We start from the raw sequence: 21,160 nt of genomic DNA on the forward strand, positions 1-21,160 counted from the left end.
TTACTTTTCTTCCTGTCAAAATTCTCGAGATACTAGTTACTGCACTAGCAAGCTGTATTTGCAGAGGGCTGTGTTTTCCCAGATTATAACACTCGAGAGGTGCTCATTAGACTCATTCAGGTTATGCATGCGTGTGTCTGGGTTTCTTCATTAGTAGTTTCTAATAATTAACTTTTCCAGAGTGTAGAAGGAAAAAAAAAAATCTCGCAAGCAACAGATAAATGGCATAATTTCTTGTTGAAACAAAAAGGAGATGTGTGAAAGTTACATTAACTTCAAAGAAGTCTGATAATTAAGAGTGGATTACTAAGACTTCATAAAAACTTTTCTATACCATAGGCTGATATTGTAAATATATATGGTTACATATTTCTGTAGAGCGATAACCTCTTTAGAGACTTTATAAATGCACAGGCTCTGAGCTGGGCTTCTTTTCTGTAGAACTGTGGTTGGCTCAGAAATTTGTGGACAATTCGTAAGTGATTAGAGCTATCTTTGAAATTAGTGATGTGTTTGAGTCTAAAATATGATTTGTGTTTAGCTCTGAATACATAAACTGTAGCAAGATTCTATTAAAAACAATAAACCCAAAACCTAAAAAAAAAATCCCTCATACCTGCAAACCAAGATTTGCATATTGCCAGACACTTTTATTCAAGTCATGATGATTGTGATTACTATGACTATTACTATGATTATTATGACCATTATTATTATTGTTAGTAAGGAAGTGTAAAGAGGGATCTATGGACTTCATTCCTGAAGCAAAACCTCACAACTTGTACGTGCTCTGTTCTTACAGGAGAATTAACGTCAGTTTCAACTGTTGCTGATGTTCTCGACAAAGGATCAGGAGCAGTCTTACTTATAGATGGTAAGAAGATTTGTAATTTTTGGAGGGGATGCAGTAAAATTGACAGGCTTACTTTTTAACTAGCTGTACCAATAAGCGCCAGCCTTTCCACAGTAAAGACTGTGAGCTTATTAAAGCTTGATGAGAGCTGAGAAATGAGCTAATTAGCAATAGCTGTGTAAATGTGTAATGTAGTTATTCTAGTGCAGTTAACGTACTGATATAAGAACACTCTTTTTGGAAATTATTTCAGAGAAGGATTGTTTTTTTCCTGTGTAGGTGGAATAGTGCACTATGTAAACTGAACAGAGTTCTTCAGTAATACTATCTAGTCCTATCTGAAGGCAGTCATTTTAGCTTCTGGCACCCTTCAGCAAGGGGGTGTGTGCGTGCATGAGCACCTGTGTTTTGTGGGGTGGCTTTGCAAAGGTTAGTCATATGTATGTGTTGTGTAGACTTATCTGCAGAGCAGCCATCTTTAAGAGCATGTCCTGTGTTCTTTTTTTAGGTCTGCATTATCCTTTTCTAAACAAAACAAAACAACCCCCCATTTCCTTCCTCTTCTATCCAAGTTAAAGGATTAGAATGTCTCCGGAAGTTGCTAAGTTGTTTTCAGAATTTTTATATTTTTAGTTGTGGATATACCAAGGTCCCTTGGGAAATTAGGCTACAAGAGTAGGTTAATAGGCAGTGAATCTCTAAACACTCTTGAGGTTTTCTTCCTTCAGTGTACAGATAAAATTGTAAAAAGGTCTTTACTGTCACTTTGTTCCTCCTGGCTGTGTTTTGCTTCCATACTGGGCTAACATTAAGCCTGTCTGTTTCCACAGCATGCAAAAGTTCTTTTTGTAAGCAGAATCTTACTGTGTTTTAAATTTCTTGAACTGGAAATGAACATCATTGCCAATACTGTAAATTTCAGTGTAAGGCAGTAGAATAGGCATGAACTGGAAATAGGAAGCTGAATCTCAATTCAGTGTAAGAAGTTTAACATCTTCAAAAGAAGGAACAGGTGACCTTAAACTAAAGCTTGCTCTGGAGCTCTTTTCACACAAGGTACTAGTACCACTTTTTGTATGAGTTGGTAATGTGCTGTACACGCTAGGGATTCTTAAAAGCTTCTAATACATCATGGTTTATGGCACAATTCTGTCATATTTAAATAAATTGCTAACGCAGTGTGAGATGCTGAAATAAATACTAATTTGAGCACTCTGTTGTCAGATATTTTTAGCACTTTAAATGCCATCAGCATTTTGATAACTTTTTTCTTTATTTTAATGCATTCATATAGATAAAATTAATGATAATGTTATTTGAAACAGATCGTTAGTCTTCACTAGTCAGGAAGTGACTTGCAACAGTGCAACGTGAAAGCTTGATCATTGTTAAAATGAGCGTTGTCATGTTTGAAGTTGAACTTTTCTGTTGTAACAACACATGCCAGCTACATGAAAAAGGAGACTGAAGAAAATATATGACCTTCCTGTTTTGTTGTCTTTCAGTGAATACCTATTGTGGAAAGGACCTAGTGTGTTACAATCAGTTCTCTTTGTTTTTCGTTGGAGCTGGGGGATTTGGTGGAAAACGGACATCAGAGAAGGCCAAGGTAAATTCATGCATATTCATAGTTAAAAAAAAATATAAAAACTTCTGTCAGCAGTGCAAGAGAAATATTTGCTATATCAACTAGGAAGGAGAAACTAACATTTGAGCAGTGTGGAGGTACAAAATCAAATGGAATTTAAATACTTCTATTCATTGAAAAGCCTGAGTGAAAAGGTACTGTTCGGGGGCATGGGAAACCAATGATTTTGTTCTGACAATTAGGGAGAAAACTGAATTGCTAAACATGCAACTGATGAGATATTCCTACATTCAAATATTTGAAGTTACAGATACAGAATATCCTAATGGAAAAGAGAATAGGAAAATGTTCAGAATCTAAATTCTGTGGACTGGGAATTGGAAAATGATGTCTGCAGTTAAAATAAAGTTGAAATTCATATAAAATGCTTGATGATGTAGACAGAATGCTTCTTTAGGGGTTTGTATTAGATCTTTTAGAAGAGGGTCTTTTGAAGTTGACAGTGTAGCAGGCTGTAATCTTGCCCAATTTGACCCAGTTAATTCCATAGAAGTGGTAAAATCTGCTACATGTTGTGCTTCAGGCTGTGCTAAATTCCTTAAAATCCTACTTCTGTAGGTCAGATGGAAAATGCTGTCAGTTCAGCTGTCCAATTTGGCAAGAGTCTTATTGACTCTTGGTTTTATGAAACCCAAATGTAAGCTTTGCAAACAAGAGAAACTTTATGTGTTTTGATTTTTTGTATTTAGCTACTCTCAGTCATGCTCTCCATAAATTAACAGATGAGGAAGGTTACTTATTTCTTGTTAAAAGCTAGCTGGGGAGAGGTTTTATTTTCTCAATCAACTCTTGATCTGAAAAATTTTTAGAGACCTCTTAGATCAGAACAAGAACAGAGAAGTGGCTTTTATTTATAAGCCTTGGTTTTCTCAAGTAGATTTGAGGAGCTTGACCTCTGATATATATAGCTTTAAGAGAGGATTTTTTTGGCTGCTCTTGTTTGAGCATGCGCATCGGAGAGTGACAAAGAAGTTGAGATTTTAGATAGTCTAGGGGCCTGCTACAGAGCTCTTGGATTGTGCCAACTAGACTCATAACAGAGTCCTGATTTAAACCTCTCTCAGCTCTGTTGTCATGATCACATTTCAATTTCTGCCTCGGTGCTTACATCTCCAATTGGGAATACATGATCTGGGTGTCATCAGTTTAGCATTACAGTGTGTTCTGCTGCTCCACCTCAGAGATTTTCTTTGCTTCTGTTTAAGGGGGTGTGAGGGCTATTTATATTTAAAAATAAATTGATACCTAGTGATACTTTAAGTGTATGTATACAGTAAGTGTTCTTGTTTTTAATGTGTTAAATTTGTGCTAATAGGTATGATGATATGTTAATATTGCAAGATATTGCTCTAGTAAAAAGGCTAGCTTAGTAAAAAGCTGAGAAGTACTTAAACGTGTGGTGTTAGGTTTGAACTTGCAATTTCTAGAAGAGGTCTCTAGGTGTAGCTCTCTATAAATCTATGTGTCTGCATGAAAGAGGTTTGGAAAGCAGGAAGAGGAAAAGTGTAGCATTATAGTTTCTCACTTCCAGTGGAGTGGAACTCCTGCCTTTTGTGAGAGATTTAGCAAATGAAAAACAATGTCACGCGAACACATAGTGTGTATGTCCAAATGCATGACGTTATATGTCAGGCACCTGACATAGAACTATTTTCTCCTTCAATACTATGTTTAAAGGTAGTGCCAGCTATGACCAAATATTGTTATTAAGAACTAGAGCCTTGAGGTACTACAGTAATAAGTAGTCAATTGAATAGCGGCCATTTTAAAATCAGTATTTTTGAAAATTTATAATGAAATACCTATGTTTTGTACAAATGTAATACTGTAGGTAATGTTCTTTGGGATTTTTGGATGTAAACTTACAAGTTTCTTGACTTAAATCTGTATCAATTATATAGAAGTTTTCACTTACGTAACTTTACAAATCAAATCTTGAAATGCTCCCAGCTTCAGAGAGAAATGGGAAAAGCCTTTAGAGTGTGTCTTTTTGTCAATTCGCACATTTATTGTATCTGCAAACTAAGAACAAATTTTCAAGTTGAGGTCTACGATGACCAACACATTGTGTAAGTTATGTCTCTCCTCTTCTCTTGGGGTTTTCTTGCCCTACAGGCAGAGGGGTTTCCTTAATTATTCATATGTTGGCTAGTTTTAACGTCTTAATGATGCGGTAGGTCAGGTTGAGTTCCTTTAAACCAACTGGAAATAGATTGGCAAGCCATTCTTGTTATGAAAGCATGTTAGCTAATGTCCTTGTTATCAAGCTGGTTAGTGTGTAGATTTGTTGTGGTTCTCTGAAGTGACAAAAGTGGGAATGATGTTATGAAGTCTTCCACCCAAGACATGGCTTTGCTCTGCTGTTGAAACAGGAAAGAGCCTTTGCCAGTTTTAGATGTGAAACTACACAGCACTCAGTTTCTTTCAATTTCTTTTCTCTTTGGTGAAGAGCTTACAGGAACTAAGATTAAGTAGAATTAGTACGGGTAAGAGTGAAGTTGCTTCCTTTCATTTTAGAGCTTATGCCAGTTTCTCTTTGTTTGGGCTTTTTTTTTGTTTGTTTTGAAAACCCAAGAAGGAGAGGGGGGGAAAAATATTTCAGCTACTTTAATAGATTTGAATTAGTTATGGTGTTTTTTGTGTTTATTGTGATCTAGGATGTTCTCTGTCAGTTTGTTGGTAAAGTTTGTATCTTCAATAGATTGCACAAGGAACAGCTTTTTACAAGAATGTGGGGCTTAATATGCAGCATGTAATTGTAAAAATAAAAGAAAAAAGTGATGTAGTCCGTGAGTGAGGTAGTAAAAAGTGTTATTTTAAAAAGCTTCATTTTCATTTCTGTGTTTCAAACTACTAATATTCTATGAGACTACTATTTTTTTCTGAGTGAACAATTCTTGCTTGAGTGTTTTTGGATAGTTTGGAAGAAATGCAATCAAACTGATCAGCTATAACATGTAACTGTTAGCCAGGTTTGATGCCTCAGGATCGCTACCTTTGTACAGCTAACCTTGGTAAGAGACTTTTTCTGGCAAAAATACCTTTTTCTATTTGTCTGTAAATATGGAAAGGGTAGGAGGAACTTTAACAGCTTTGTAAATTCTTTTTCTATATATATATACCTGACATATTCTGGCATGGGTACAGATAAAAGATTTTTGCATTGAAATATTAATACTACTACTTTTGCTTTAGGTAACAGTGAATCCACCCAAGAGACCCCCTGATGCTGTGATTTCTGATGTCACAACAGCTGATCAGGTAAAGTTTTGTATGCTCTAGGTGTGGAAATATTTGTTTTATTTAGAGAAAGGAGTCTTATATGATGTTCACTAACTGTTCAAATTTTCGGATATAGCAGGTATTTATGTATGTATATTTGTATGTGTATACATATATGTATGTGTGTGTGTATATGCCTACATATAACATGAAGCTGAAAACTGTGCTAGGGTAAATTATGCTAGTGTGTTGAATGTACTATTTAAAATACGTTTTTCATAAGGCTGGTGAAATTTTATAATTTTTTATTACAAAATTCTACATAAAAGGAGGAAATAAATCTTTGTATTCTGTTTTAGTTTTTTAAAAAAAGAGGTTGAAACTCTGACACTTATAACAAACAGTGCAAGCAAACACCTTGTGACCAAAAAAAAGTGCTTAAAGTTCACAAATTTGAAAACTTCTGTACTAGTAGTAGTAGTCAAGGAAGCCTGAAATACTGATGGATGTCTGTCCAGGTGTGTTTCTGTCTGTCCACAGATGCCTGGTTCATAGGCATCTATTTTCCCTAGGCAAAAATCTAAGCAAATAAATATAGCCTCCTCTGAAGGTAAACATATGCATGTGGGCACTGGAATAGACTGCCCAGGGAGGTGGTTGAGTCACCATCCCTGAATGTGTTTAAGAGACATTTAGATGTGGTGTTGGGTGATATGGTGTAGGGGAGAACTTTGTAGAGTAGGGTAGATGGTTGGACTCGATGATCCCAAGGGTCTCTTCCAACCTAGACAATTCTATGATTCTATGTCAGACAAATAAGACGGGAAAGTTTGGAGTTACCAGTATTAAGACATTGAGCAGTATTTTCCAAAACAACTTAATCATGGCAGGAGGCTGTAGCTTTTTGAGATGCAATTAAAATGTTGAGCATTAGCTTGACTTGGTAACTGTGACATCTGCTTAGCCTCTGATTAACTACTTCGTATATAAACTTAAGTCTTATCCATCTGATTCATGTGCTTGAAGTTGAGATTAGCCCTACCCACTACCTTGAAAGAGAGCTTAGATCAGCATTTCTGTTTCTACCACTGGTGTACCTACTGCATCCTAAAATTGACAGCATCAGTCTAGGAGGTACAGATGTATAACGAGAGCTGGCAAGGAGCAGGGAATAGTCAGAGAGTATTTTGTTCCTGGGAGGTGGTTAAATGTAGTGTAAAGTGCTCTGTAGCAACTGGCACTTTATTAGATAAGATACCACAACCCTAATGGCCCAGCAGTTAAAAGTATTTACTTTGAATGTTGGAATTCTAGTTCAGGTTTCCCCTCTGTGTGGTTATATCAAAACTGATGCCAGGTCCATCAATTTTCAGATTACATTTATGATGTCCTTGTTCGTACAGTAATCGTTGTTTCTGAGCCTTAAATTCTTATGTCTGGAATTGTTACTGTGTATAAAATATTAAGTTTATGAGATAAAAGAAGATGGTAGTCACTGTATAATGCAGAAGTTGGGAAACTTTGCTACTGCAAAACTGATTTTTGGAAATGAAGTTAAAAAAGGTGGCACAGAGTAACCACCACACTTGTTTTATTTTAAAATCTACTCTGACAGGTAGATATATAAAGAGATTTCCTCTCCAATTAGATCTTGCGGAAGCCACAGCCAGTGGACTTTTAGAATTGCAAGAAGGCTTGTCTGCCAAATTATTCAGTAGCATCTGTGCTTAAGTGATAATGCCTGTGCACAGGAAGGGTAATGCGTAGAACATGGGAACTTTACGAGCAGAAATGCAGACTTCCATGTGAAGGACAGCTTGGGGAAATGTTACCAAGATTTTACATTTACGTGTCTGTGGAATGACACATAACTGCCTAAAATCCTTTTCGAAAATGGAAGTTGGCACACAAATTGCATTGAAGTTTCTGAAATTTTTTTTCTTAGCGTTTAAATGAAAAAGGTGTTGGCAGAAATGACTGTTGCCATTCAACTATTGAATTAGTATAGAGTATGAGACAGACTGCAGGAGTCAGTTTACAGATGGCATTTGAGTTAACTTGAACTGTACTAATTTTCAATGATAGTTGTGAGATTCACCGCTCAGTTTTTGTGTTGCCACAATTATGTGACTAAACTGCTTTTCATAATTAGCATTTTCCCCCCTTAACTTTTCATAGTGTGATCATATAGTAAAATTCCTGCTAAGTAGACCTACATCATGCATATTTAAAAATGTTTACACTGGTGACTCCCATCTTTCACTGAAGTCAATGACTGTGGTTATCTTGAAAGTTACATTCAGTTTAACTGAGTGTAACTTTCATAACTACACTGAGTTATGAATGAGTTGCAGTACCATGGTGTAAGCTGCTTAAAGGTGAAAAATTTAGAAGAAGTATCTGACCTTCTGAAAGGCTTTAAGGCTTAAAATTTGTATCCTGCTGAAGAAGGACATAAAACATTTCTTCTGTGTGCTCACAAATTTTTCTGCAAAGAACTAGGTGACATTTTTTCCATCTTGCCCCGTAGAGATGGACATTTGCTGTGGTATTTTTCTAGCTTGTTCTCTCTCTATAACCTAAGCTGTGCTTTACTAGATATACTGCCATAAATCTTTTGAATAAAACAGGCCTTTTGACAGAAGATCAAGAAGTCTAGAGCGTGTTTGACTGTTGGCCGTTTAGCAAGAAATGAATCATTCAATTTCAACCCTGTAGGGAATGTTTAATGTAGTTACAGAGCTTCAGTATCATCATCTACTCTTGTCCTGCCAGGTTTTGAACCAGGGCCTTAAATTAATCAATCAAACAGATTTTGCTGAATGGTTCCAAATGCAGTTAGGAATCACAGGCAGTTAATGACCTGTATCTCTGGAGAGTTTTGTTTCTGTAGAGTTTTCTTTTCACTCCGTTCCCAAATGTGTCAGTTTCTTGGGAATTAATTTTCTGATGGCACACAAAATAAGCTGCAGTGTGTATTTAAAGTGGATGATGTCCAAGTGATGGAGGTCACTTTTGAGGAAGGAAACAAATATGGAGTCTTGAGTTTGTTGGGGTCGTTCTGTGGGGTTTGTTTGTTCGTTTGCTTGTAGAAAAACTCACAGCATCCTGATACTGTGCAGGTTGCCTTCCAAGAGGTAAACTATTCTCTGTCTTCAAATATCAGAGTTACTATTCAGAGTACACAATGTTGAGACAATAATAAACAGTATAACAGTAGCCCATAAAACAGAATTTTTCAATAAGTCATTTCAGTTTTGCTATTCTGTGTTTCCTCCCGCTTTCTGCTGAAAGCTACCTGTCCTCTTTGCCTATGTGGAAAAACTAAAGCTGTAACATTGCTATCAGCTCATTTCAGTAAAATGTCTAATAATTTTAAGAAGTGTTTGCAAATTGAAAAATTCTTTTTGCCTGTGACAGTATCGTATATTTCGCTAAAGCATTCTCCTACTTCAAATTCTGACTCTGTATTTGTTATTTAGATTGATATGGAGAAATAGACATGACAAAGAGGTAGAAAAGATAGATTTTGAAAAATGTGGTGTGCCAGCCTACCACACTTTGGGACCAGCTGTGTACATGCAACTATGCCCCCTTGTATGTCTCTGCAAAGCAGTGTCATGTGAGCTATCACATGTGAATTTCTGCCAGAGCAGTTTTCCATGCAACTTGGCTATCTCAAGCACATGATGCTTCTGCTTTGCAGTTTCCAGGGTCAGGAAAATTGGCTGTCCTTGCTTTCGAGAATTTTTAAATTCCTTGTTAGAGCTGGTGAAACTGAGACTGATACTGGTCTGTTGGAGGAACAGCTTTTTGATATACTGTCATTTTAAAGTTCCTTTCATTTGGAAAGATACAATAATTTTTTAAATGTTGCAGAGTCTCTAAGAAGGTAAAAATTCCAAATAAGGCTTGGTTTGTTTGTAGTCTTAATCCCCTTTGTATGCAGTGCTTTATGATACAGTTTTCAGTCATTTAGGCATAAATGATGTGTTTGTTCCCTCTCCTTCAAGAACTCCTTCCACAGGCAAAGGGAGAGCTCTAGGCATGAGCTGACATAGCATAGGAAGTAAGTTTTCCTGTGTTATTTGTTGCAAGAAGTTGTGTTATGAGAAGGATTAATGAGAGGAAAATTATCTTATGGTGAGGAAAATGATCTTGTGGTTAGTGACTGGTTGGAGATTTAGTTTTTCAACAATGGATTATCTTTGTTTACAGCCCATAAGAATTTTATGAACAAAGCAACTGTTACCCAGATATCCCAAAATACTCAGACACGGGTGGTGCTCCTTAATCAGTGGATGATAGGAGAGGATGAGGTGATAGAATTTGGGAGATGAAACTTGGGAGTCGGACTAGCAGGAGAGTGTATGAGCATCACAGGCTGAAATTGAAATTCATAGGATCTCTATTCTGAACTTGTACAGTGTACTTTGAAAATGTGATGGGCTTTGGAGCATTAGGCCTTTAAATATTAAATTGGAGAGCCAGAATTGGTCTGTGCTCCTCACAGTTGTGACCTTTTCTGCTCTCTTATAGTTTCCAGTCTATGAAGTAAGGATGTTTATAAATGTTAGAGGTGTTTTAATTGTACGGAGAGTGTTTAAAGGAGTGGTGTATAGCATCTGATGGTGATTTTTGAGAATGTGATACAGTGAGCAGCATAAAAAAAAAAGGCAATTTAGGGAATATAATGGTTCTTTACTCATTCAGAGATTTTTAGAGAGATGCAGTAAATTCATGCCTAGATTAATCTGATAGGATTTAAAATATGCAAGCCTCCTGTTCCAGGTATACATCAGGCATTGACTGACAGGGTGTGAAGAAATTGCTGCTGTTTAGTGTGTGGTGTTCTTTTTTTAAATACAGTTCTTTTCTGTTTTCTCTGAAAGAGGAGAAAATAATTGGTACCGCCTATGTTTCAAGTAGTGTCACCAGCATGCTGTGACTAAGACTGCAGGAGTGTCCTTCCCTTCCTGAGTCATTCTCAGTCTTGCAGTCCTCTTGCTCATACTGCTGTCCACTAGCTACCTGAGTTTAGTTTTTCACTGTGTCAAGTTCAGCTAAAACTACAGTTCTTGAAGTTACTGGAAACAATTGTGAAGACAATTAAGCACAAACCTGGTTTGTTGTGAAAGAGTGGACTTTGCAATAAAAACTTACTAAAAAGACATCTTGGAAGGAGAGGTGCATGGGAAACATTTAACAGCCTAATGAATTATTAAACTAAAACCTACTGTAAAATGTTTCTGCCTGTTGTCAACAGGTTCAGTACTATGAGTCAGTGCTTTACTTTGAGGATTGCGTGATAAGTCCCTTAAAAGCTTCTGTGTAATTGGGATGTGGTTACTTACCTATGGAAAGTCATCTTTTATTCTGTACAGATTTCATTTGTGTTTTCATTTTAAGTGTATGTAAATATTTGTGTGTGTTTTTAGAGAACATATGCATAGATAGAATAAGTAATCATTAACATTATATGGGAAAAAAAGTTTATTATTTCCATCATATGTTTGTTCCCTTGGAGAGATTTTATGCTTATTTTAGACAGAAGAAAAAAGTTACAGGAAGGTGAATGTTTTGAGTTAAGGTAATTTTTTGAATGAGTGCAGTAAAATGTGAGAGAGAAGATGATGAGAACGTGTAAATGGATGTGGAAAATATGGTTCTGGGACAAAGGGTTTTTTTTGTGTCCCGCTCTGTAAAGATTGTAGTACAGCAGTGCCTGAAAACAGGTAAATTTAAATTAACTAAAGAGAATAGCACAAGAGAGCTTCCTGAGAGGCTCAGGTAATTTTTTTTTTTCTGTTTGTAGCATAAATATTTTGTTTCATGATAGAGAAAATGAAGTGCTGCAGTAGCTACGTAGATATGGAGAGCAAGCCAGAGAAAAAGTACGTAACAACAAAGGATGATACAGGCAAAACAAAGGGATGTGAAGCCATTGCAAAGATTTTATAATGTTTTCCTAATTTGTCTTGAGATTTCAGTATGTGGAGATGATACTCTCGGAACCCTTGAAATTGTATAGTGAGTGAGAATTTGTAATAGTAATTACTTTAAAAGTTTGTTACATATTATGATGCTAATCTCAAAATTTATGCACCACCCCCACCCTCCCTGTTTATTCCTGTTGGGAAGATCAGAATATAATTTTCCAATCATTGTGATTTTGAAAAATACTTGAGGGCTTGAATAATACTGGAATTTTGTGTAGTAAGATAATAGAAGAAGAAAAGTTACTAGCCTGACAGTTACTTTGTTTAGACAAGATGGTCTTCATTACCAAGACTTTGTTTCATCCCCATATCTATGCGTGTCTTAGTAAAGGATATAAAAACTCTTATTCCATTTAAGATTCTGCAAACCAGAGTGGTTTGTTCTTTTTGACTGAGAGGGGCACTGTTAAAGGAAGGGCTGCTTCTACATTTGCCGTGCTGCTGGAAAAGGACTAGTGTTCTGTGAAGCCTGTGTCAGAATATGTAAATTGAACTTAAATTTGAAAAAAAAGTGGTAGGGATAAACAGTAGAGGACATGAATAATGTGAGGTGAGGAAGGAGAAAAGATGTAGTGCCATTTTATACCTATTATACCTGTTCCTGTTTATAGCTATGTATGTGAAGGTGTTTTAATTGAACATTTTAGTAATTCTTATTCTTGAGGGAGTCGAGGTATGTAGGGACAAGGTAGTGTTTGGATAGTCCAGACCACTAAGAATTTATAATTGCAAACGTAAGGTGGTCCGGGAAACTATACGCTTGTATTTCTTAATTACAGTTTTGTTAAAAAATAGAATCATGTGCAATCCAGATTTCCACAAACATGTTAAACTATTATGAGCAACTTAAACTATTTTGTTTATTTTCCACATACACCTACTTTGAGAAGAATAGTTGGTTATCTGGAGGAGCAAATAAACCTTTTAGTCTTTCTTTGTGTTGGTTTCTACCAATTGCTCTTTCCTAATATCTCTCCTTACCCTTGTGGATATAATTAATTAAAAAAGAAGAGGCAAATGGGGATCTTAGATAGTCAAAGAATAGCTGCTTAATTCTAAGTACAGTGAATTACTTAAGTACTCTGCTAAATTTGAGCCCTTGAAGCATCAGCACTGCCAGGTTAGCTGGAAACATTCATTATTCTTAATGTAAATCAGAGCTTATTGAAATCTGTAGATGAGATTTGTGGCTGTTTTTTCGTGATTGGTGACTGCTTGCTCTTACTTAAGTAAGCTGTTAGGTAAAGTATATGTACGTACATGTACACACATATATGTATGTTTATACATATATACGTTTATACATATATACATATATACTTGGTCAGATAAGCTCTCAGGCAGTGCTCTCTTACTCCCCAGATAGAAGGGAAAATATATGGATAGTTGGCTTCCTTTTTCATTAGCTTTACCACTGACCTTTATTGCAGTCTGCAGGCAAGACTGAAAAATTGGCACAGACAGGTTGGATATCGCCTTTTCTTTTGTGGTCTGGCAGAACTCCTAAATTGTTAGGAAATGAGACTTGACAGTTTGTGTTATTAATTGGAGAACAATCTAACCATATTATGACCGACTTCAATCTAATGCCCCACATCAGTTGACTCTTGTCGTCCTCCAAAGATGCATCACTTCTTTTTTTTTTTTTTTTTTTTTTTTAAATGCTATCACTCAAGACTTCAGGAAATGTCATTATCGAGGAATATAGAAAGTAGAGCCAGCAAGGCTTTAAAACACCTCTCTTCTCGTGTAGAATGTAATCTACATAATGAAGTAGTACCAAAGACTGTGGTAAATGAAAAGCAGTTTGTTGGCAGACCTGAGTTGGCTGGACTGAGTCTGAAATAACCTGCCACGTAACTGTTTTATTCAGTTCAGCCTATGAGTGTTCTAGCTGTGACCAGTGCCACTATAGTTGTTGAAAGTACAAAGTGTCATCTCCCATTTCATGTGTCAGACTTTTAGTTAAATACGTTGATCACGTTTAATTCTCTGAACCTAATTATTTCTTACAGGCTACATTTTTGTTAGCAAAGCACAAGTATTTTTTACTATAGTAATTTTGAAAAGCATTTAGTAGAAGTGTTGTCTCCAAAGTAGTGCTTGTCATCACCCGAAATAAATGGCTAGTTCTTATTACAGCTTTAGTAAGCAACAGCTGCACAGCTAGATTTAAGTTGAGATTTGAGCTTAAAAAAGAAATTTATCCTCCATAAATAGAATTTTTAGTTCTACAACTAAATGTTACTTAGTTTGAATGAAAACTTATTACAAGAGCTCCTTTGTTAAAATAGCCTCCTGACAGCTTTTGTAAAAATTGAAATTAATGGAAAAATGAAAGTGAGATGTTTGAATTTTAATTTAGTTAAAAAGTGAAATAATTAAATCATAAAATGACATCTGGCAACTTTTATTTTCTAGTGGTGATTTGCTGTTAGATTTTAGAGTCTTTTGAAAGAAAACTTCCATAAGGAAGGGTGATACTCTACTTTCTAGAATTCTGTCAGGAGCAACTGTCTTTAAATTGTCGGTTTTAAATTCTTTTTTTAAAAAAAGAACTAAGGGTCTGTTCCTCACTAAAAGTCGTCTTCTTAGTGTTATAACTTTGATATTAGTTGCATTGAGGCCTTAGCTCTTAGGAAAGAAGCTACTAGGTACATCAGAGCTGCCCATCTCTACCTTTTGACAGTGAAAACAGTTTTAACAACTCAACTACTCATGGAAAGAGTGGGGACAAGTGAAGACACAGCAAGTCAGGAGAGCAGCATGTACTTGTTCTTCTCTGAACCCTTGCTGCTGTGGTTTTTTGTGTGTGTGTGATTGGGAGTGTGGTGGCACTCTTAGATCCTCATTTTTTTCGATTTGTGTGAGCATTGAGGTAAGAGAGAATAATAACTGAAGAGAGCGGGTGCTTGCCATAGATAGTACTTGTTAGCCTGTTTCCAGCTGTCTTTTCCCACTCCTTACTTCACTCTAGCTGGTGTAGTAGAGTGTAAATATTTACATTATATCACTTTGCTTTCCTGTTCCCCCCTCAGCCAGCACTGTTGTTTCACCACACACTCCTTGGGTGCCCCCTATAGAATTGCTTCTGTGGTGTAGGATCACTTGGCAGTCCATTTGGCTTGTTGTTTTGGACTTGATTTGGCTTGTAGATTGCTAGCTGAAGAGTCATGGCACTGGAGGATGTACTGCCTTCAGGAGATCTTGACTTTGTTCTTCTCACCAGGTGAGATAAGTTAGCTATTTCTACTTCTTGGTGATGCTATAAGATTAATTTCATTTTCACTTCAGCAAAGTATCTGCCCTCTCCTTTGTCCCTTTTGGAAGGTCAAATTCAGACCCATCTGAACTGTAGTCTTACATTAGTATGAAATTTCCAGTCTTTACTATTTTCCTAAAAAATTATAGGACCAATTAGAAGATGATTAAATATGAATATATGTAAATATATGTAAGTAAATATATATAAATATATGTAAATATATGTAATATATAGTAAATATATGTTGTGGGCAAAAGTTGAATTACAGTTAGAAATTTCAGATCCAGTGATGCCATCTTATTAATACATCGTTGTTCCCAAAAGGAAAAGTGTTTCAAAAAGACTAAACAACAATGTAGAAGTTGGAAACTCTCACCATGGAGAAGTATTAGCTTAATATTTGCCTTTCTAAGATTTGCATGCTTAAGTTGTGGTGCAGTTTAGGGTTTTCTTCTTGCCATTTTTAGTGCACATGTCCAATTCTCACACACAAAAGCAGTGACAAGCTCTTGTACATTCTACTATAATGGAGAGTCAGTACACTTGCTGTATTGATGAAGGCTACAGGACAAATAAGAGAGAATTAGAGCTTAGTGTGAAAGCTGTATATACTTGAAGAAATGGACCTGAATATTAACAAACTAAAAATAAAACAAATGGATTATGGATTAAAATTATAGTATGAGTTCAGAACATCTTTAGTTACACTGTCCTTTGATTCAGATTTGACAGAAGAAATGGTGTTGGACACATATCAGAAAATACTTTCTTTGGGGAATCTTTTTTTTTTTTTTTTTCCTTCCCTTTGAGAAATCTGTTCCTTCTTTCCTCCAAACAGAATTTAGTGCAATTTATTGCTGTTTGGATAAACACATACCATCTTTTTTGCAATCCCAGTCCAAAATGCTGGGAGAAAATGTTTAGTGATAAGGGCTTCCAAAGGCCAATCATACTCAATTAAAATAAAATTTGCTTTCAGTTTAAAAGCTCTTTTCAATAAAATTAATGTTCAATTTGTATATGCCATCATATAAAATTACTAAATTCTTGAAATCTTCACTAGCGTTATTTAATATGATGTACTGGTTTTCTGCGTACTTTTGGGAATATTGAGAGTACTCCACAATCATTTAGTCACTGGATTTCACTGGAATCTGATTACCAGGGAATAAGTTTTTAGTCCAGCAAGATGCACAGCTTGGCTTGTCATGCCTCTTGTGTTACGGACTGCTGGCCACTGTACACATGCAGCAAATACAAGATTTGATAATGAAAATGCTAAGGCCACACAGAGACAGAAAACTGAAGTTCAGTAGCCATCTTCATAATTTCTCAGGTTTATTCACATTCACAGTACATACCATGCATTAAATATGTATTTTGCTACTTTTTGTTAGTGAGAGAATATTTAACATGAAGCAAAAGTCTTCTAGAAAGCTTGGTGTTTTACTTTGGGGTTTTGTTTGTTTTTAGTATTGGGCCCAGCTAGCCATGAAGCTGCTAAGAAAGAAGTGTATCACGATTAGTCAATTATGTTACTCTTAAAAGGGAAGGATAAGGATATTTCTGATCTCTGTAAGATGAGTCAAACGTTGATAAAGCATGGTAGTGTGTGTTTAAAAAAAAAAAAGTTTTTATACTTTTTTTTTTTTAAATTGTGGATTAATCTGTCATGGGAAAAGACTCTTTAAAATTATACTTCAAGCTACAGAACCTGTGGACAAATTCTGGAAAATGTATTGCTTCACTGTTGCCAAATTTTAGTGAAGCTGGATCTGTATGTCCGCAGAGTAGGTTGTTTTTTCTTCCGATTAAGCAGTTGTATTATTTTCTTATATACCAAGACTACACACAGTTCTTGGCACATTTCTCTGGTGCTTTGGCAGTTTGTCTGCACAATAACATTTCTATTTTACCTGTTTTGTTGTAGAGTATGGTATCTAAAGACTAGTAAAATAGATTGTGATGTTTGTTGATCTGTCATAAATTTTTGAGTGACTCCTGCTTGTTTCTGCCAAGCACAGCTGGCCTCCCATTTTTCTTTCTGTTTCTACAGGCTGCTTTATATCGGCTGAGTGGGGATTGGAATCCTTTACATGTTGATCCAAGTTTTGCTGCTCTTGGAGGTGAGCTGAGGGATACCATTGTCTGTATGTCTTTAACAAGCTGGAAAAAACAGTGCTTTTTTTTATAGCTGTTCTTAGAGTCACCATTAGATGTCTCCAAAGTTCTGTGTGACACTTTAAAGGATTGCTTCTTGGAGCTTGGAATGCAGAATGATGCTTGGGCTCTACCTACAATGGAAACCTACCTCATACTCTATTTTCCTTTTAGAACTTATTTGTTACCACTTTCCCATCTTTACAATCTGTTTCATAAGCAGAAATAATTAACTAGCAAAAGCTTCAGAATGAATTGCATAAATTCTTCAATAGATAATTCTTTCCATCTAAATAATTTTAAGACTATGTTGGTCTGTGGATTTTTTGGTGCTTCTGTTCAGTCTTCTCAATCCTAATAAATTTCAGGAGAGCAGGAGAGAGGGAGTTTGTTAGCACTTCTTTCCTGTAAAATTGTTTAACTGGACTTCTTGCTGGTGCAGTAGCTCGTTCATGTATGTAATGCTACATGGCAAAGCATCAGACCATAGGCTACATTAACTGATTCTTGTGGAGGTATTATAACTAAAGAAGGGTCTGTTTTCTTAAATTTCTGTTGTAAAGGTATTTTTTGGAGTTCTTTTTAGGCCTTGTTAGTAGTATGGTGTGGTTACTCCAGGCAAACAGCAACTTGATTTACTTAAGAAATTTTTGTGAATATGTATGCTATCATGGTAAATTTTGCGTGAAAATACTTGTCCTGGTTTGAGGTCTGTAATAATTATCTACAATTTTCCAGAGACTTCTCTTTCGTATACAAGTATCACTGTATGGGGCTCTTACCAAGATAATAGAGCAGAGCCATGCCTCCTTGTTCAGATCGCACTGAACATAATTCCATAAATCATCTCCTTTCATAAATACATACTAATTGTTTAGCTAACACTATTTGGTATAATTCTATGTAAATTTGTGCTAACAAATAATGATAATCAAATACCAGCGTCCATAAAGAGATTTCCCCAGTTTATTAAACCATTCTGTTTGTTTGTTCAGCTGATAATTTTGGATAAATAATTAGATGGAATCACTCAATTACTCTTGAAGATGCTGGGGGAGAAAAGTACATGTTTATAATTGAAACTCCAGTGTTTAAAATGATAATCCTATAAAACCCTTACAAAAGAAGAATTATAAAATCATAGAATGGTTTAGGTTGGAAGAGACCTTGAAGATAATTGAGTTCCAACCCCCCTGCCATAGGCAGGGACACCTCCCACTAGACCAGGTTGCCCAAGGCTACTCCAAGAGGAGTAGAAATCTTCTACCTGCTCACACAAAGAGCACTGGCACTTAGATACAGTGAAAAACAAAATTAACTCTGTAGAAGATGTAGTCCCTTTGTCTGAACAGAAAACAACCACCCTGGATTTTGGCACTGTGGCAATCTCCTACTCAGACACCTGTACTAAATGTAGGTTCAAACAGAGAAGGAAATGACTGCAGACATATTCCACAAATATTTTTTCTAGTTATGCAAAAGGTTTTTTCTTTGGGCATATTCACAAACCTTCTTGTATTTAATCTCTGTAAATGTTCTCTTTGGCTGGCTCTCACCAGTGTGCACAGGAAGCAAGCATTCAGCGTAATGCGCTCAGGTTGTTCCAGGATTATTGTTAAGCCTTCCTGTGGGTAATGTTTCAGAGGAGATATAATACATGAAAACACTTGTTTATATTCTTGTGCCTTTATTCCTGTAGCTTGTGAGTATTTCTAAGATATTAGAAAATGAAAGCAACATTTACTTTGTTTTCATTTTAGTCTAGATATGAAGTAACGTGGTTGCCTTATGGATTTTTGTTTGAGTATGCATTAGTTTTATAAAGAAAATACCGCAGACAATAGGATTATATATATTTGTCTGTTTCTGCGTTCTGAAAATAGCGGTGGGGTTTGGTTCTTGCATGGTGAATTGAGCTATGCTTTTAAAGAGCTAAATGTCACTGTAACATTCTGTATGAGAGATATTGATTACTGATATTTTTACCCTAATGCCAGTAATCTGTTTTAAAATTGACTGCATGATACCTCTGTGCTTTCAGAAATACTCTGTGCACAGGATACAAAAAAGAGAGTGCTACTAAAAGTGTGCACATTCAGATTTTCTATATGAAAGAAATGGCAGAATGATCAGAGTGGAATACTTGCAGTGAGAACAGGCTTATGTTCCTTTTAGCCAGGCCTTCTGTCACATCTCCTCTCCTAAGCTAAAGAGTCAAAAGTTCTGTTTCTCATCCTTGCTCCTGCTAGTCTTGTCTTACCCTTGGGCTGTGTGTCAGAATTCCCATCTTTTCCCAGTCCTAGTGGCTTTTTTGTCTCTGTCTTGAAGGTGGTTTCTTCTTCTACATCTTCTGATTCTCTGCAGGCCAGACTTTCTCTTGTCCTCTCTTTTTTGTTTGTTTGGTTTTGCTTCTGCTTTTGCTTTTTTCTCCCAGCTGGTGTCCCTTGGGACAACTTTTCATGCTGTATAGATGCTATGATGAATTGCAGCCAAGAGTGGCAGATGAGTTCCAGGCCAAGCAACTGATTTCAGAGCCAAAGCTGCAGAGACCTGTTTTGAATCCATGGGCTGTTGGAAGTGTCACTAATTATTGCTCACATACCCTGTCAAGTCAGAGCAACCTGTTAAGGGATGAGAACGTACTTGGTACAATCATCATCTTTAAAACTTAACGGTTGTACTTTAGCAAATCTCAGATCAGTTTCCAAAGGTTTATTTTGTAAGACTTTGACAGGACTGTGTCATGGTTTAGGCCAAAATCCACTACTGGGGACTGAGGGACCCCAGATGGGACCAGCAGATGCTCCCCTCTACACCTCTTCAAAGCGAGAGGCAGAGGAGGAAAAAGAGACTTAGAAGGAATGAAGGAGTTTAGAAGGAATGAAACTACTTTAATGAAATATTAATGATAAAATAAAAAGAAATGATGAAAAATATATTCAAAACCGTATCAAGCTCCCAAGATGACAGTCACGTCAGCGGCTGGCACTGAGGCAGTCCCAGGCTGGACTCAGTGACAGACGGGAACTGGATTCCGAATATGGATTCAGGATCGGGATCGCAGGGAGACAAACAGAGTCCTCCTCAGACGTCGTCCATTGAAGGAAGAGGGCTGACCCTTTGATCCCTCAGCTTTTATACCAAGCATGAGGCAGATGGGATGGAATACCCTGTTGGTCAGTTTTGGGTCACCTGTCCTGTCCGCTCCTCCCTGCAGGTGAGACCCCACTATGCTTTTCCGCTTCCGACCCTCCAACGGGGCAAATAACAAAGTTGGTCGGCCTTGGGGGTTATAGCAATAAGTGTAAGCAGGAGCCTCTCTGCATACCATGCCTGGGCATCAGCTATAAACAATTGGTCTTGTCTCTCTGAGAGAGTGAACATTGTCTGCACAATATGCAGTTAATTTCAGTAGTTAAAAGAGGCCCAGCTAGAAGCGAATTTAGTGAACAAAATTGGTTCTGTTTTGCCTCAAACCAGGACAGACTGGAAAAAGATTGAGCGCTAATACAAAGATTATCCACTGCCAAGGTCCAGCTCCTGCTCCAAAGCATAAAAGTGTGAGGAAACCTGACCAACAGTGTTAGTGTAAACACTGTAGTTTTTTTTTCTCTGTTTTGTTAGATGTGTTCAAAATGTCTAAAATCTTTTCAGGGTTTTTTCCAGTTCTAAATAAGGAAAAGTTAATCCTGAAGTGTGCACTATGTTTGAAGACTTTTGGCAACCATGAATAGGTATTAAAAATAGGAAGCATCAAATAATCTTAGTATCACCACTTCTTAATCATTACAATACCTCTTATCCTTGCAATGCATACTTCCATGTAACTGTGTATCTGGTGTGCCTATGCACATATACTGAAACAGCCAGTCTCCTTATTTTTTGTCACCTGTGCAGACAGGGACTAAGAGTCTTACATAGACAGTGTTTGAGTGCCGGTTCTCAGTGAGCGCTTTCCTTTGCCTTAAAGTAGAGGAAGCAATAAATAGTAACAGATGCTTTTTCGGTGAGAT

At 36.6% G+C, this 21,160-nt stretch overlaps 1 protein-coding gene across 1 annotated transcript in view; it reads left to right on the forward strand.

The window, feature by feature from the left end:
- The window catches only part of HSD17B4 (hydroxysteroid 17-beta dehydrogenase 4), a 71,752-nt gene that overhangs the window by 32,208 nt on the left and 18,384 nt on the right, over positions 1-21,160 (forward strand). Inside the window, exons 15-18 of the mRNA XM_082497727.1 lie at positions 803-874; positions 2,359-2,462; positions 5,697-5,762; positions 17,044-17,113. Of these exons, the coding sequence (XP_082353853.1) occupies positions 803-874; positions 2,359-2,462; positions 5,697-5,762; positions 17,044-17,113 (312 nt within the window). The remainder of the gene's footprint in view (positions 1-802; positions 875-2,358; positions 2,463-5,696; positions 5,763-17,043; positions 17,114-21,160) is intronic.

This window comes from Vanellus vanellus, assembly GCF_965231255.1.
Source record: "Vanellus vanellus genome assembly, chromosome: Z".
NCBI classification, from domain to species: domain Eukaryota; kingdom Metazoa; phylum Chordata; class Aves; order Charadriiformes; family Charadriidae; genus Vanellus; species Vanellus vanellus.